Source organism: Elgaria multicarinata, chromosome 6 (assembly GCF_023053635.1).
Source record: "Elgaria multicarinata webbii isolate HBS135686 ecotype San Diego chromosome 6, rElgMul1.1.pri, whole genome shotgun sequence".
In the NCBI taxonomy this organism is placed as follows: Eukaryota; Metazoa; Chordata; class Lepidosauria; order Squamata; family Anguidae; genus Elgaria; species Elgaria multicarinata.
The window spans coordinates 101,259,381-101,277,972 of NC_086176.1; the positions used below are offsets into that span (position 1 = coordinate 101,259,381).

Here is an 18,592-nt window from a genome sequence, read left to right on the forward strand (position 1 = left end):
CGTTGCACTTTGCAACAAAAAAGTGACAACAGCTTAATTCTAACAGTTTTGGGAAGAAATGGGATGTCTGATGTGAAGCCAAGGAGTTTGTCTCTCCTAGAGACATCAAGATTCAAACCGTATTTAAATCCATGGAAAAAAGCCCATCCCATTGACTTCGTATCTGGTCCTAAATCTGATAAAGTGGCAGTTTAATGTTCAATAGTAAGAAAACAATATGAAGAACCTGGGGGGTGGGTAAATTTATGGGATTTATTGTTCAGTAAGTTGGCAAGGAGCTTACAGCCATTATTTTCTGGCTAATCACTTCAAAAAGAGTGGTAATAAAAAAGGATACAATGGAGAACCCTAATAAGAACTACTGCTTATGAAGAAGAGAATTTCCTTCCTTGTTTGTAAGCCATTTGTCATTGTAATGTATCTCCCATTTTTACTTTAATGCTCTTACACAGATCAGAGGCAGGATAAATTTATACTTATTTACAGCCACATTAAAAGGACAACCTATGGCTGTACTAAAATGAGTAAATTTTGGTCTTTGAAATTTTAGGGGGAAACTCAAATGAATCAGAGATTTTCCTCCCAGGGATACAAAAACAAAGTAACTTAGTGGAAAAAACTACAGTTGTTATGATTGAACTGAACACACAAAAGCTGGGAAATCATTTTTTCAACCATAACACACACGCACCCTTTCAAACCACAACACGCCTTGGGCAAAGGGACCAACACATCTGTGACAAAGGGCAAGAGCCCATTGGGATGCACACGTGACCGTTGAACCACAGGGCTCTGGGACCTATCAGTCAACAGCCTGAGTGCTGGGACTTGTGAGAAATTATGCAGAGCCCTGTGGTTCCACAGTTGGGGCTCATGCCTGGGGTGGGTATTAGGGGTGGAGGCTCATGCTAGGTGTGTGTGGGAGAATTGGTTGGGGGCTCCAGGCTGGGGAGGGCAGTTGGAGGGGCGATATGGGGAGGTTCGTACCTAGGTCTCTAGATTGGGTCTGCACAATGGAGGCTCAGGGGGTAATGTCTAAGGTGGAGTGATATATGGACTAGGGGTTCAAGGGCATGGAGCAGGTGATAGTTTGTGGGGTTTTGTGGGAGTATGCGTGCATGGCTTCTGACCCCCTGGCCCACCCCCAGATGTCAACCTCCCTGAATGCTCAGCACGCAGACTCAGGCATGGGCTCTCCCTATGGTTCTTCGAACCAACCTCTTCAACGTACTCAAGACCAGCATGAGCTTCCACTTCTGATCCACCACCCGCAGACTCAGGCATGAACCCACCATCCTCACCTCCCAACCTAGAGCCCACCTACCCACCCACACCCATCCCTCACATCCCCACCCCTGGTATGAGCACCCCAGACTCCTGCACTTCTTGCACTTTCTATTACAGTCTTTTTTAAAAAACACATTATTGTCTATGATCACCATCACTTGGCTGAGTTTCCTCTATTATTCCTGAATAATTACTTTTATTCTATTTTGATCTGGTTTTATATTTTTTGTAAGCCAACTTGATTTTTTTAATAGAAAATCAGTGCATACATAATAAACTTTACTATACTTTATTTAGATCTATATGTCTCCATCTTTTTGGGATATCCATCAAACTTTGGATATGGAAAGCCTGTGAATATGCAGCTTTGAAATTCTGTTATAGGGAGTGTCAACAACTGAAGAAAGAAATCGTAGAGCTACAAATAATGGAATGTATGAAGAAACAGGGGGAGCAAAGGCACATGTGTCTATAAATTGTGTTTTATGATTCTAGAAGGAGGGACTCCCAAGGAACAGTGTTGATCCTAGTCAGATTAAGAAATAAACAGTGCCTGAATTTGGAGAGGGATCGGGTTGCGTAGGACTTTATGCCTTCCCTAATTTACCAGCTGAGCATCCTTAACATAGAGGCTTGCCTGAATATTTTACTATATTCCCTTCACATCCATTTTACAATCTCCACTGAAATCAGTTGATACTGTAAACATCTAATGGGTCAGAAAATCAGACTATTTACTATAAATACAATTAAGGTATAGAAAGTTTAGATACATAAAAGTCTGGGTAGTTTGCAGATGCAATTTGGCTGTTCCCTTTTTATATCATATTTTATATGCTTTTCAACATAATGCTGTAGTATTTGTATTTTCTGAAGTCAAATTTTAGTCCTTTGGGGAACCATAATATCAATATGCCCGACTTAAGGGAATGTGAAATTAATTACCACAGTGTTTCATTGATATTGTTTACTTAAATTCATTGGAAGTTTCTTTAGATTTCGTACAAAGCACGGGGACGGCTAAAGACAATAAGCAGTAATATGATTATACTCTTTTTGTTGTTTAAATACAATAAGATAATACTATGGGCCTTTTTGTTATGCCCTGCACTGCAGGAGTGTAGGGAGGAAGCTGAAATCAGTGGTCAAAAATTGTTTTTGCCAAAACAAGCATCATTCCTTTGCAGCTATTTTTGCAAAGTATCCAACTATATTGCATGTTGCTCATGCTGTCAATTTATTTATTTATTTATTATTGCATTTATATCTTCACAATAACAACCCCATGAGATAGGTTAGGCTGAGATTCTGTGACTGACCCAAACTCACCCAGTGGGTTTCCATGGCTGGGTGGGGACTAGAACCCGGATCTCCCGACTCTCAGTCCAACACTTTAGCCACTACACCTCACTGGCTTCTAGTGTGGACATATAAAGATCTGCTTCATACTTAGTTATCCCATTGGTTCATTTAGCCCAGTTCTGTCTACTTGGATTGGCAACAGCTGTCCAGGGTCTTGGGCAAGAGATTTTTCTCCTCACCCTTATGTGTAATAAGGTTGGGTAAGGGCTGCAGTCCTGCATGCTTCCTCCCTGCTTCTGCTGCCAATATTTCCCATGGTGACCTCATCTGACTCTTTGGAAATCTTTAAAATAGACTGCTGAAGGAAATGCCATTGACCTTAGAAGGAGATAAGGGCTCATCAACATGCACAAATATTGCAGAAACATCTTAAGTGTTTCGCAGTGTACAGAAGTTCTGTGATTTTATCACGAATGGTATTTTCTTCCCTGAGTACCATTTATTATATATGTCCCAAATCTTGTACTGTAAAATGAAAGCTAAATTTCAAGTATTCACTGCCCACAGTCCATTTCAATCTGGCTTCAGGCCTGGTTATGGGACGGAGACTGCTTTGGTCTCCTTGGTGGACTATATAAACTGGGAACTGGTCAAAAGTATGTCCCCCGCTCAGCAGCCACTGACTATGGTTTCCTTCTAGGGCATCTCGAAGATGGAACCGGGAGGCACTTTCAGAACGTGGTACTAGGGGATTCCTGTTTAATGCCAGGGCTGTTGGCCTGTGATATCCCTCAGGGTTCCAGCTTATTGCGCATGCTATTTAACATATACATGGAACTGGAGTTGTCTGGAGTTTTGGGAGTTGGTGATACTGATATGCTGATGATGACACCCAACTCCTTTTTCTCTCCTTTTCATCTAAATCCAAGGAAGCTGTCTGTTGTCTGATGTCAGTAATGGATTAGATGAGGGCAAACAAATTGAAGCTTAATCCAGACAAGACAGAAGTGTTCTTGTTCTATCAAAAGGCAGATCAAGGAACAACTGTGCTAGATGGGGTTACAGTCTCCCTAAAGACTGAGGACTACAGCTTGGGTATACTTCTAGACTCAGCCCTGAACCTGGATGTCCAGGTTTTGGCAGAAGCAGGGAGTGCATTTGCACAGATGAGGTTAGTGTGCCAACTGCACCCATTCGTAGAGATGTCTGATCTGGCCACGGTCATGCATGCATTAGTTACATTTTATTTAGACTACTGCAATGCACTCAATTTGGGGCTGCCTTCAAAAGCTGTTCAGAAAGTTGAGCTGGTCCAGAATGCTGCTGCCAGATTGTTGACTGGGGTGCCCTTGTTGCAATTGCTGTGTCAAATACCAATTTGTTTCCAGGCACAATTCAAAGTGCTGGTTATGACCTATAAAGCCCTATGCAACTTAGAACCAGGCTACTTGAAAGACCACCTTCTTCTGTATGAGCCTGCCTGGTCTTAAGAACTTCAGGAGATGTCCTCTTTTGACTGGCTTCAGAGGTGCATTTGGAAGTGAAATGAAAGAAGGTCTTCTCAATGGCTAATCTCAGACTGTGGAACACCCTGCCAAAGTAGGCTAGGTTCACTCCCTTTCTGCTGTCCTGCCAGAATTCAAAAACTGGATTCAGACGTCATGATAATGGTTGATGGGTTAAATAAACCATGATGGCTTATTTAACCTATTGTGGGCTATTATGTTATTTGTAGGGAGTTTTTTTTTAACCCACAATGGGTTATTTTGGTCATCTACAGAGTTGCTTGGCAAAGAGTGGTCAAAATCGCTGCCGCCACTCACCTCCAGCTGGCAGATCTCTGTGATCTGCCTAGCAACTCATTGCTCTCACAGCCTGCCCCTGCCCTAACCATTCCCCTGGTGATGTGCTCTGCAACCTCCCCAGGTATCAAATACTGTCTCGGTTGGGTTGCGGCAGCTGTGCAGGGTTGTCATTTTGGCTTGTGGGCATTCCTGCTGTGTATGAAGTTTTGTCCCTCTCCTGCAAACTTCCAGGGAGTTATAGCCACCACCACCCTTTTTGGTGAAAAAGTGCCCTTCACTACTGACTAACTTCCCCATTAGTATAAAATGATGGCTATTTTAGTGAAGAGTAAAAGGTATATCCTAGAATCACAGCGTTTTCTAGCATGGCCAGTTGCAAAAGAGATCAGAGCTTCTGCACCTTCAGTAGTTCTGTAGAAAAGGGAATTTCAGCAAGTATCCCATGTCATGCAAGCTTCCCCTATTGAAATTCTCTGATGTGCGCAACTATTAAAGATGTACGAGCCCTTTCTTCATTTTCTTCAGGCCACTCTACCATTTTTTGCCACTAGAACAGGAAAAGAGAACCACACATGTCTAAATGCCAATCTATGCCAATGTATCTAACATGCAAGCTTTTAAAATGCAAATTTTATCAGCTGGGTAGTCTGATAATTAATAGGGTTAGAGCAGCCACGGAGAGTGAATTTAACCCTTTCCTGCCCAGCTGCACATTGAGGAAAATTCCTCTGAGTTAATACTTCCATCTGCTAAACCCCTCTTCCTTGCGCCAAAGGACCGTAGTTAGAGCTGTTACTTGGCAACGGCCAGCAAAGGAAGATTTAATTCCATCACGGAATGAGTAAGTTCAAGGGGCGTGATCTCGCTCATGCACACTGAAGGTCTTTGGTGGGTCCTGCTGCCTAGGAGGTGGTGGCCAAAGGATGGCACCAGGGTACAGCAAGGGGAAGGGCACAAAATGGTGTCTGAATAATTCTGGCACTATATGGACAACATTTTTTTCCTGTTCCTGAATTTTATTATGAGATTATTCACAAGCCACTTTGAGAATTTCTTGGGGCTATAAAATAAGATATTTTCATTCTGTTTTTATTTAATTACCTGCAAACACAATAAACCTGTAAACCGCCCAGAGAGCTTTGGCTATGGGGCGGTATATAAATGCAATAAATCAAGTAAAATAAATAAATAACAAACAAAAACATAAGGGGGGAACCACAAAAGAGAGAAGGGAAAAAAATCATACAACATATTGGACTATATAGAGCATTCCAACTCTTTCTTTCATTCCTCCTCTGACATTCTGAACATCTACTTTGCTACATTCCGAAAGGCTTTTATAAACAGCTATTGTAGGCTTAGCTTTCCGTGAAGAACCAATTAATTCTTCCACTAGCGCAGGAATTCTAAGTAAATAAATGTCTTTTAATTGGGAAATAATCCCCCCTTGGTACAACTGTTCTCCAGAAGTCTGCTGTGGTGAATGGTCGACAGAGAGGCCTGCAATCACGTCAGTAATTGCACAGGGGACCCATACAGGAATACCGCAAGGCAGTTTGTTAATTTCGTCTATATTACAGCTCAGAAATACACAAGCTACACTTGAGAAGAATTAACAGGTGATTTATACAACTGTTAAGGTAGCAACTAAATTTAAGCAACAATAGGTCTAAAGCCTTTTTTTATTTATTTACAATATTTATATACCGCTCCCCATTCAAGAATTTCGGAGCGGTGGAGAAACTGAATAAAAGAATGAAACAGAATAAAACACATTAAAAGTACATTTTTAAAAGAAACAAATTGCAATAAAACCACAGGTTGTTAAGGGAAGGCTTCTTGGAACAACGACGTTTTCAAGAGGCACTACAAAATTGGTGCCTGACTGACTGCCAGAGACAGGGAATTCCATAGGAGGGGGGCCACCACACTGAAGGCTCTTCCCTTGGTGGTCTCCAATCGGACAGTAGGTCCATGTGGAACCACCAGGAGCATGCCCTCAGATGACCTCAGTGACCAGGCAGGATGATAGGGGAGAAGGTGCTCTCTCGGGTATCCTGGTCCGAAATTGTTTAGGGCTTTGTACACTAGTCCAAGAACCTTAAACATGGCACAGTAGCCAAAGGAGTTACATGCTGGAAACAAGCAGCTCTGGACAATAGCTGAGCTGCAGCATTCTCCACTAGCTCCAACTTCCGGAGCAGCTTTAAGGGCAGCCCCACATAGACTGCATTGCAGTAATCCAGTCTTGAGGTTACTAATGCCTGTACTACCATGGTCAAGCTATCCCTGTCCAGCTGGCAAACCAGCCGAAGCTGGGAAAAGGCAATCTGAGCTGCCATGGCCACTTGAGCCTCCAGCGACAGAGATGTATCTAACTATGAACCTGATGTTTCAGAGGGAGTCCAACCCCATCCAGAACAGGCAATGAGCCTATCTTCCAGACTCGGGAACCACTCACCCATAGGGCTTCCATCTTGCCAGGATTCAGTTTCAGTTTATTGGCCCTCATTAACTGATGAAGCTCTGATCCATGACCTTAAAACACTAAAGCAAACATATCAGTGTGAGAAAAGTGGAATCTTAGACCTGTTGGGCCAGATCAGAAATCTACCAGATGCCCTCATCTCATCTTTTGGAGGGCAGATGGAAGATTTACCCTCCTTTCCATTTCAGATAATGTTTCCTGGAGTTAGTAAGCAAAGGGCCCAAACAAGCTAATACTGATGGAGCAGTAGGTGTCGGTATGCGTAAGTATGTATGTAATAGAAAAGAGAATGTATAAGAGTAAAAGTACAATATAGAGTGTTCAGTGCTAAATGGCTGGTTTACACGGCACTTTGCCACTCTTAGGGTTCAACTAGGCTGTGCAAGTTTTTAAAATGCAACTTCCATGAGCTGGGAGTGGATCAGAGTAGGCACGGAGAGGGGATTTAACCCCTTCTTCTCCTGCTGTGGTTCTTAGGAAATTCACAAATACAAATAGTACAAGCAGTCTGCATTTGTTTTTTGTTCTGTGTTCACACACCTGAAGAACACCCCACTTTTTTAAAAACCCATCTTATTTCATCTTGAGTTTTGCTTAAATTTTTCAATGTGTACTTGAAATATATGACTGGGGGCATGTCTATACCTCCCGGCATTCCGGGAGGAAGTGGGGAGGATCTTGCTGATCGCGAGATCCTCACCCTGCATTCACACACGGTGCGCGACGTCCAGGGAGGAAGGAGGATGTCGCGCCCGCCATTTTTTTTTAAAGGACAGGACCTGGGGCGCACATGCGCTCCAGCACGAAAGTATTTTTTTTAAAAAAAAGCCCTGACCCTGTTCCCCTCCCCACCCCCGATGAGCATGGAGTGCTTGAAGAGCTCCATGCCCTGGGCCTGGTTTCTGGCTCCTCACATTTACTCGCGAGGAGCCGGGACAAAACTGGGACAGCTGCCCACACCTCCTCCCATGGTCTCAGGACGATCCCGAGACCGCGGGAAAAGCCGAGAAAAAAGGGTATGGCAATATCCCGTGGAAATGGAGGGATCATCCCTCCCTGTTCCCGGGATCAGGGACAATCCCCAGGATATCGCCTGGTGTAGACATGCCCTGGGTGAGGGAGACTGAAGACCAAAACAAACATAAAGTGAAAATTTATACCACAAATCTGGTATTGGAGACAACCCTATCAATCTAATGGCCACTCGCGTATTTCCTGGGTCTGCAGGTGGTTGCCCAACAGGCCAAGTGTAGTAAATGGAACCCTGGGAGAGTAAGAGCACAGCTGGATTCCTTGTAGCACAGCGCTAACAGTACTGCTATAAAACACAAAACTATTTGTTTGCTTTGGGGATTTGTAGTGGAAAGTGACATTTCATTTAGCTCATGCCATTTACTGAAAGAGCCACAAAAGATGGGGAATTTTTTTCCCCTGTCCACTTCAGAAAACATGCTATAGAACAGGATTGCTCTGCTATTCACGTTCCAGCAAAGGGGGAGTCTGTTGAGCAAGGTCCAGAATCAGCAGGCGCAGGGAGGTAGAAAGCTGGAGGAGTGTAATCATTAAACAAACAAATCAAGCAGCAGAGCCGGGGAGGTGGGAGGGAAACGTTCTCTCTCTAAAACAGCACAATGGGGGAGAGTATTTTCATAACCAATGAGGAGTTCTGTGTAAAAAGGCAATTATTTGTGTTGTCTGTGTCATGAGCAGTACCAGATTATTACACCACTAATCCTATGAGGACCCAAAAAGAGGAAATAGAAGTAGTAGATTATGAATGTGTATCTCAAGCAGAGTATTTGTAGACACAAAGTCATTCCAGGAGGGATCCCAGTTTTGTGAAAAGCCTGTCACTAGAAGGAGGCATCAGACATGTCTGTTTATTCTCTTCTGACAACTGATTTCTAGGGGCACTCTGAGATTTTTCCTGCTGCCTCCAGTTAAGTTTCTATAACTGTGTGGACTGAACTGAAAGCTGTCTTAGCCTTGCCATTTGCTGTGTGAATTTAATACTTAAGTTGCCTGGTGATGTTGGAGACCAGTAGAGTAGTCTTTTCATGGGCTGAGAACGTCTCATTTTTTCAAGAACATTTTTTTTGGTATGCATTAGCTGCGTTCAGACAACGCCATAGTCAATGGTGGGTTAAGAGTCATCTGCACATTTGATTGCCGAGGGGGTACTCCCCACATGACATGATTATAATCAACCATGATATGGGTTAAGGCCAGCATTGAGTTGACTATTAGTCAATGGAGTGTTTGATTGACACATCCCCTGCCCCCTCCCACCCCCAGTCCTCTTACTATTATCCCATCAGCCATTGCGAGTTCTGCTGGCTGGACTAGAGTGGCAGACACCACTTTGGTCACCCTTGCCAGGGGACTGTATAGTCACCGAAAACCAACTCTGTGCAACAAAATAATCAACGGTGCTCAACACACAACACAATAACCAATGGTTGTTCAAATAATCAATTCTGCACAGCATTGGTTAATTGCATTGGTTATTTGGCCGAATAGCTAACCGTGATGTGAAAAAGGCCCGACAGACGACACAATAACCAACCGTTGACTATTTAACCCACTGTGGGTTGTTGTGTTGTCCGAACCCAGTCAATGTCTTCTACAGGCCCCCAGACTGAAATCAAAATAGCTTGCTTTTCACTGTCAGATGAAGAAGGAAGCATTATAATACAGTGGGAAGAAGGTAGATTGGGATCTACTGGTAGGCCTCTGGATGATTTGAAGTAGGTTGCCAAAAATTTCTGACTCCCAATAGTTTAACAATAGAAATAACTAAATGACTCCTAAATTCAAATTATACTGCTGAAAGAAACCTGAGAGTGAGAAACTAGGAGTAATTTTTTATGTAGAAAGACTGTGAGTTCAGTTTGAGTATTCAAAACAAATTCCTGGGCTCAAAATCCTTTATCATAGAATCATAGAATCATAGAATAGCAGAGTTGGAAGGGGCCTACAAGGCCATCGAGTCCAACCCCCTGCTCAATGCAGGAATCCACCCTAAAGCATCCCTGACAGATGGTTGTCCAGCTGCCTCTTGAATGCCTCTAGTGTGGGAGAGCCCACAACCTCCCTAGGTAGCTGATTCCACCGTCGCACTGCTCTAACAGTCAGGAAGTTTTTCCTGATGTCCAGCCGGAATCTGGCTTCCTTTAACTTGAGCCCGTTATTCCGTGTCCTGCACTCTGGGAGGATCGAGAAGAGATCCTGGCCCTCCTCTGTGTGACAACCTTTTAAGTATTTGAAGAGTGCTATCATGTCTCCCCTCAATCTTCTCTTCTCCAGGCTAAACATGCCCAGTTCTTTCAGTCTCTCTTCATAGGGCTTTGTTTCTAGACCTCTGATCATCCTCGTTGCCCTCTTCTGAACACGCTCCAGCTTGTCTGCGTCTTTCTTGAATTGTGGAGCCCAGAACTGGACGCAATACTCTAGATGAGGCCTAACCAGGGCCGAATAGAGAGGAACCAGTACCTCACGTGATTTGGAAGCTATACTTCAATTAATGCAGCCCAAAATAGCATTTGCCTTTCTTGCAGCCATATCGCACTGTTGGCTCATATTCAGCTTGTGATCTACAACAATTCCAAGATCTTTCTCATTTGTAGTATTGCTGAGCCAAGTGTCCCCCATCTTGTAACTGTGCATTTGGTTTCTATTCCCTAAATGTAGAACTTGGCATTTATCCCTATTAAATTTCATTCTGTTGTTTTCAGCCCAGCACTCCAGCCTATCAAGATCACTTTGAAGTTTGTTTCTGTCTTCCAGGGTATTAGCTATCCCACCCAATTTGGTGTCGTCTGCAAATTTGATCAGCGTTCCCTGCACCTCCTCGTCCAAATCATTAATAAAAATGTTGAAGAGCACTGGGCCCAGGACTGAGCCCTGCGGCACCCCACTCGTTGCCTCTCCCCAGTTTGAGAAGGTTCCATTGATAAGTACTCTTTGAGTCCGATTCTGTAGCCAACTGTGGATCCACCTAATAGTTGTTCCATCTAGCCCACTTTTAGCTAGTTTGTTAATCAGAATGTCATGTGGTACTTTGTCAAAAGCTTTGCTGAAGTCAAGATATATGACGTCCACAGCATTCCCACAGTCCACAAGGGAGGTTATCCTATCAAAAAATGAGATCAAATTAGTCTGACAGGATTTGTTCCTGACAAATCCATGTTGGCTCCTAGTAATCACTGCATTGATTTCAAGGTGTTTACAGATTGACTTCTTTATAATCTGCTCCAGAATTTTCCCAGGGATGGATGTCAGGCTGACTGGTCTGTAGTTCCCAGGTTCCTCCTTTTTGCCCTTTTTGAAGATAGGGACAACGTTAGCCCTCCTCCAGTCGTCCGGCACCTTTACTTCCTATCCAATTTTGTTTTACCACTACCCTTGAAATACATGTATTTTTTTTGTTTTATTTTATTCTGCAACGGTTGTTTGGTCGTAATCGGTTAATCGTTTGTATCAAATTGCAATTTTGCTGAACTTTGCAAATAGTCCCTTTCTTATGGCTCAGTATAGAAATGAAGTTTAGCTTTGTATTGCTTTTAGGTCAACATGTTTGTAGAAGGATTCCATGATGCAATTGTCCTATATGTGCTGGCTTTACGGGAAGTTCTGAAGAATGGCTTCACGAAGAAAGATGGAGAAAAGATTGTTCATCAGACATGGAACAGGACTTTCGAAGGTAGGAGCAACCACGTGGTCCCTGTGACTTCATTATAGTTCCACCTTTGCAAACGCTGTAACTTTTTTTTTTTTTTTTTTACTTTTGGGGACATAATAAAGGGAATAGTTCCCAGTTTTTGTTGGTCAGACTTTCTAGCTAATGAAAATTAAAATCTGATACCTCCTGCTTATCAGAGTAAAATTTGTTAGATGCCTATCAAACAAGTTCCCTAGGCATTGGACAAATTCATTTAATAACATTTAATATGCAAATACCAACACTGCAAAATATAATACAAATTGCAGGAGTTAAAAAACCCAGTAAATTCAGGACCGAAAACCACCAACAGCACCATAGGGACTAAGACTGAGTGCTATTTTTCTTAGTAGAAAGGTGAGATACAAATCAAATAAATTCATGTTTCCTGTTCCACAAGCTGGGATCACCACTGATCCTCTGCAAGCAGCACCCATCTCCCATGCAACAGGGATTTAGCACTTTCTTTAGCTGGAATGGAATCAGCAGTAGTCCTCACTTGCACAATGGCCCGCTTGAATACGGCCCCAAATAACAAGATTTTAAAAGGCCTCAGAGAACAAAAGACGTATTTGCTGTCCTTTTGACACCAAATGAGCTTTCCGAAGGAAAGCGCTCCATAGCCAGGAGACCACCAAAGATGCTCTTTCTCTCATGGGCACCCTCCGAACTTCAGATTGAAGTGGCACTCAGAGAAGGGCACTGTATATTTATTTATTTATTTATTTATTTATTTATTTAATTACATTTATATACCGCCCCACAGCCGAAGCTCTCTGGGCGGTTTACAACATTTAAAAATAGTAAACATTAAAAGTATACAATTTTAAAAAAACAAAACAAAACACACACATAAAAAACAGTATAAAAACAACAGTATCCATTTAAAAACAACAATTGTGGGGTCCATTAAAAACAAACTTAACGTTGTTAAATGCTGTTAAAATGCTGTTAAAAATGCCTGGGAGAAGAGAAAAGTCTTGACCTGGCGCCGAAAAGATAACAATGTTGGCGCCAGGCGAGCCTCATCGGGGAGATCATTCCACAGTCGGGGGGCAACCACTGAGAAGGCCCTCTCCCTTGTTGCCATCCTCCGAGCTTCCCTTGGCATTAGAGGAGGGGCAGGCTTATATGGAGGAGGTGTCCATCAGGTACAAAGGTACCAAACCATGTTGAACTTCATATACGTCAAACCCAACTCTTTGAATTGGGCCTGGAAACAAATTGGCAGCTGGTATAAATGAGAAAGGGCTATCACGGGAGTATCTACTTTGATTAAATTCTCTCCTCATACTGCACTACACAAAGGAAGGTTAATGAAAAATAGCAGCCACTTGAATAATGTGGCCCCTTTAAAGAATGAGGTAGAAAACTATGACCCTTAAATTCTGGTGTGACATTCTTGATGATTATTGTTAAAGTAGTAACTTTCAAGAAGGAGGTAAGAAAATCTCATTTTTCCAGATGCACTGAGAGTTGTTTTTTTTTTTATCACCCCCTTAACATACCACCTTATGCGTCTTGTGTTGTGTTTGGAAAGCGCCCTCCTGCTTCTGGGTATCTACACAGATAACAGCATACACAAAACAGAAAGACTGCACCATGTTTAGTTTAAACAGGTTACGTAGATAACATGCGTACACGTTGCATCTGAAGAAACTACATTAAATAGTCTCCTGTTGTGTACATGTTTATAGTATCACTGTCAGTAGTTTTCTGCACAAAGAAAGCCTTTATAATCAGAGCTTAGCAGTTGTCATAAGGGTTCTCGGCTCCTTCCTTGCTTTTAAAGATTGCAGCCCTTTGACTTTTTCATGTGCACATATTAGCTTGCTTCATTGCATTGCTTCATCTTTTCCATTTAGCATTTTATCTTAAAAGCTGGGCTTGATAAACGTGCACAAACACCAATTCCAACCTTCCTTCCTTGTCAGTGTTGTGTTAGGTTTAAAACTGCCTTTTGTGCACGTGTGTCCATTCGGAGATATTTCAAGACCTCAATTTGCTATTTCAAGTTATTTGCCAAATGTAGCCATGTTTTTCTGTGCCCAACTTGTTGCCCCCCCTTCCCAATACAGCAAAGCTTAGACTCTAACACACACACGTGAATTACATTTTATAAGGTCAGCAGGACTTTACTGCTAAGACGAAGCTGCTCTTGCCAGATCCATCTGTCATTTCTTACAGTGTAAGATTTCCAAGATTTCCAGTGGAAGTACTTAAACTAAGGGAAATGTTTCCTTTAGATAAGAACCCAACAATGAGTTCAGAAACTGGAACAGCAGTGAAAAACATTATGGGTCATTTTCTCAGCTGCAGTGACTTTTTCTTCCTGAGAGTGCAAGGGAGGCATTGGGTTGAAAGTGAGGGTGCTGGAGGATTTCATTCATTCTGAAAAACAACCTAATTCACACTTCCTGGACTAATATGTGAATTGGAATGCAGTTGTCCTTCAGATTGCGAACTTCTAAGTTTGGTGTACTGCTCTCAGTTCAAAATAGGTAAAAAATAGACTTTTTAGAAGTGCATTTTTTCAGCCTAGACTACTTTACAGAGTTGCTGTGAATATAGAAAAGGACTATGTATGTTGCAAGGGACTTCCAGGCCCTTTCTACACCTAAGGACTATCCCAGGAAAATGGAGGGATTGTCCCTGCCTGCTCTCAGGATCTGCTGTGTGTCATTTGGATGCACAGGGATGATCCCGGGATGATCCTGGGATATAGGCATGGTGTACACATTTGAAAGAACGTATTCTCCCTTATGAGCCTACCCGTGCTTTGAGATCTTCTGGAGAAGGCCTTCTTTCAGTCCCACCATCTTCACAGGCGCGCTTGGTGGGAACATGGGAGAGGGCCTTCTCGGTGGCTGCTCCAGTGCTCTGGAACTCTCTTCCTGGGGAAGCTAGGCTGGCTCCCTCCTTGATGGGCTTTCGGAAGCAGGTTAAAACTTTTTTGTTCCAGCAGGCCTTTGGAGAATAATCTGGCCCTCCATCTATGTTAATGTCTTATAATTTTGTTGTGTATTTTAAACGTTTATGGTTTTGTTCCCCCCTCCCTCATGTATGTTTTAAACTTTGTAAAGCCGCCTTGAGGCCCAGCATTGGGCAAAAGGTGGGATGCAAATAAATATAATAGTAATAATAATAATAATAATAATAATAATAATAATAATAATATACATGCCCCCAGTTTCACTGTTGACAGGCTTAGCCACAACTACACTATGCCAGCTCTAAGGTTATTGTTACATTAGGACTCTGTTCTTGCCTTTTGGTTTCAAATAAGCAATGTCCAATAATAGGTGTGTCTTCCGATCTCCCCCCACTTGAAGCCTTTTCTATATTATTTCAGCACCATAGGGGGTTTGGAGTAGGACTTCATTTTACTTTTTTCACTTATTCTTTCAAATAGGCTGAGATTATTTGATTATTTTTTTAACAAAGAAAAGATTAAATGTTAGGAATTTTAGGAATGCAGACACAGAGGTGAAATTACAATTTCTTTCGGAATGCCAACAGAAGTGCTGGAACACTGATGAGGTTTCCTGCCATATCAGTCTATAAAAATTCTGCCCACTCCGTTTTTTTGTTATTCTTGGAAGCATTCTACATTTCCAACTCATTATTTTTTTAATTTCTCACATGCAATTCTTCAGGCATTGCTGGGCAGGTATCCATAGATGCCAATGGAGAAAGAATTGGGGATTTCTCTGTAATTGCAATGACTGATCCAGAAACCGGAACACAGCAGGTAAGCATGGGAATAAACTTAATTCTAAATCGTAGGTTGGAACAAGGAGTACAAGGCAGTTCAGGTCAGGAAAACAAAATTGTATGTCAGTCAGGTCAGACTGATTGAATAAGTCGATAGAGCTTCATTGCATTCACTGAAGTATCCTGAAAGAGAATTTCATCATCATCAGTAGCAGTAGAAGATAGATGGATATGGGTTACCCCATTTTATCCTCACAGCTGAGGCAAGGTGACTGTCCTAAAATGACCCAGTGAATTTCATGAATGTTCTCCTGATATCTGTGGAACACCGTCACAATTGTTGTGTTTGGGCCTGTCATTTCTATCCTTCAAAAAAGCTTTGAAATCTTATCTGCTTCAAAAGGCCTTCAACTGAGATGGTTTTATTAAGTTTTCTATTGGCTTTTAGGCTACTGTTTAGTAGTAGTAGTAGTATGGAATTGTGTGAACTTGGTTTCAAAGTATTTGTTGACTGTAGATATGTTTAATTGGTTTGCCCTGAAAGATTGCTATTCATCAACTGTTATTTTATAATATATATTATTGGAATCGTGTTTTTATGGTGTTCTGTAAGCTGCAATGAGAAGACCCTGTCCTGAAAGGTGGCCTAATGACATCTAAAATGAGTTGTAAGCCTGCAAGCAGAAATTGTGCTGTTTTTAATCGTTGTATAGCAGCTAGAAAAAATTAGGCACAATGATAATTACAGCAACAATTGAATGGAGATTTGAACTCTGATCTCCCTAGCCTAAATCCAACATACTAATTGCCATAGCACACAGACTCTCCACTATTATATTTGACAATACTCATAGAAAATTGGCATGGACTTAGAAAAGACTTCATAATAGCAAATATGGAGACTGAGGAAGACTCAGGCTATGGGTAGACCAGGCGATATCCCAGGGATTGTCCCGTGATCGTACACATGATGCACAGGGCATCCCGGGAGCAGGGAGGGATGATCCCTCCCTTGCCCTGGGATATCGCCCCGGGATGATCCCGAGACCGTGTGATGTGTGACCCACTGTTGCGGTTTTGTCCCAGTTCCTCACAAGTAAACGCGAGGACCCGGGACCCAGGCACAGGGCACGGAGCTCTGCAAGCACTCCGTGCCCATCGGGGGGGGGAGTGGGATCGGGGCTTTCTTCTTTTTTTAAAAAAAGCAAAAGCAGGGTGAGTGAAGCATCTAAATGTGGCGAAAAGAATGGAGAAACAGGTTCTCAAGATGCTGAACTACTTATTCTTAAATGAAAAGCCCAACGCGTTTCGGCCTGATTCTTCAAAGCCTTCTTCAGGGGGCTGTAAACATTCAAAATACATATTGTAAAACATGGTGGGAACAACACATAGTAAGAATACATTGTTATTGTAAAATAAATTAACATATTGCCACAGAGGCTTCTGTACATATGTGAAATGTTTAAAACTTTTTAAATATTTTTATATAAGGTCAAAATACTCTATATACTGATATTTTAATACATACATACCAACATTTTTTTTACAAAAGAATATATAGCATAAGAAAATGCCATTCCATTCAACTGCAGTTTGGAATATAGTGTATAGCTGGGGGTCATACATCTCAAAAAGAATGCTGATTAAAAAAAAAAACAGTTAGTGTTAAAGTATTACAGTTTGCTGTGGAAACTGCTAAGGTTAGAAAAATAATTGTAGATCTCAGCCTTTAAAATGATAAAGCCAATGATGTGGTTAGATTTGGTGTGGACCAGACTGTACTACTATCTTGGTGTTATGTATTTTTGAATGCGTTTGAAATATTGTAATGGTTTTGGCCACTAAAAATTGACTGAGTGATAAAATGGAAGATGTCAGAAGGAACTATAAAGACAATAAAAAGGTCCAGAAGTCATCTGAGGAAAGCTGCAAGACGCAGCATATTAATCCAAAACCTAGGGAAAAATGAGATTATACAGGAAGGATCATATTGACCCTAATCTCTACAGATGTTCATGTGCAGTTCTCATCTATGACAGGAAATACAACGGTTGCACAATTGGTCTTTTTGTATATTTAGTGTATCCTTTCTATCAGTCATGAAAACTTTAGTTCCTAGCTGGAAAGCAACCAGGCTTGACCAGAAAATCCTTATCTGACGACTTGGTTTTTAAAATATGAAGTTTACTTTTAAAAAATATAACTAAAGTGAAACTAAATAAACTCTGTACTCTGTACAGCACCATGTACATTGATGGTGCTATAATAAATAATAATAATAATAATAATAATCAAGTATTTTAGAAGAATTTTAAATAGAGCTGCAGGAAAAACAAAGGAGTTGAGGAGGAGGTGGTGGAGAACCAAGGCACATAACAGAGAGCTCTGACAAACCACACACTAATAATAGTGACGCCTCACACACCAGTGAGGTGACACACTGATGGGCCTTTTGCCATAGCTTTGAGAAGCTTCTTTGTGTTTGGCTTCATAAATATTAAGAGTTGATGGGCTGGGAATGTGATTCACTTTCAAGATTCTTTCCTATGTCCACATCATTTCAGTCATGTTGCTTTTCTGCAGAGCTGATAGGAGGGTGGTTGCTGTTGTTCTTATATCCTGTCCTTCCACCAAGGAGTTCAGAGGAACTCTGCATTTTATGTTTGACTTTGGTCTGTTTGATGATGTTTCTGATATGGTTCCTTCCTCAACACTTCAGAATGGAGCAAGGTGGGCCTGTTCAAACAACACACTAAGCCATGGTTAGGCTGTAACCCTTTTACAGCAAATGGTTAGTGAGCATGTTCAAACTGTGGTTATGTAGCCACCATAGCTAGGAATGTTTCACACGACACGCTACGTCATGGTTCACTGACATGCTATGTTTAGGTCAAAATACTTAACCACCATGGGTTAGCGTGTTATCTGAACTGGGTCAGAGAGATTTATAATCTAATTTATCTATCGCTAGCAATAAAACAGGGTATCTGTTATATGCAGCAGTTTTCTTTCTTCTCTCAGGTGTGATTGGAAATGTGTTGTCATACTTTTTTCTGCACAGGTTATTGGGAACTATTACGGAAAACAGGGGCGGCTTGAAATGTTTCCAAATGTAAATTACCCCTGGGAACATAAGCTGGGAATAGATGACAGCCGAGGTTTGGAGCATCCAAGCAATACACCCTGCAAATCATGTAAGTTTAGTGAGGTTAACATCTTCTTTTCAAAACTTCACAGCAGTCCAAGCGGGAGGATTGTACTTGTTCTTAGATATAC

At 41.8% G+C, this 18,592-nt stretch overlaps 1 protein-coding gene across 2 annotated transcripts in view; it reads left to right on the top strand.

Annotated features, from left to right (window-relative positions):
- The window catches only part of NPR3 (natriuretic peptide receptor 3), a 56,531-nt gene that overhangs the window by 31,749 nt on the left and 6,190 nt on the right, over window positions 1–18,592 (top strand). For both annotated transcript variants that reach the window (XM_063128686.1, XM_063128687.1), the window contains exons 4-6: window positions 11,449–11,584; window positions 15,259–15,353; window positions 18,378–18,510. In XM_063128686.1, the coding sequence (XP_062984756.1) occupies window positions 11,449–11,584; window positions 15,259–15,353; window positions 18,378–18,510 (364 nt within the window). The remainder of the gene's footprint in view (window positions 1–11,448; window positions 11,585–15,258; window positions 15,354–18,377; window positions 18,511–18,592) is intronic.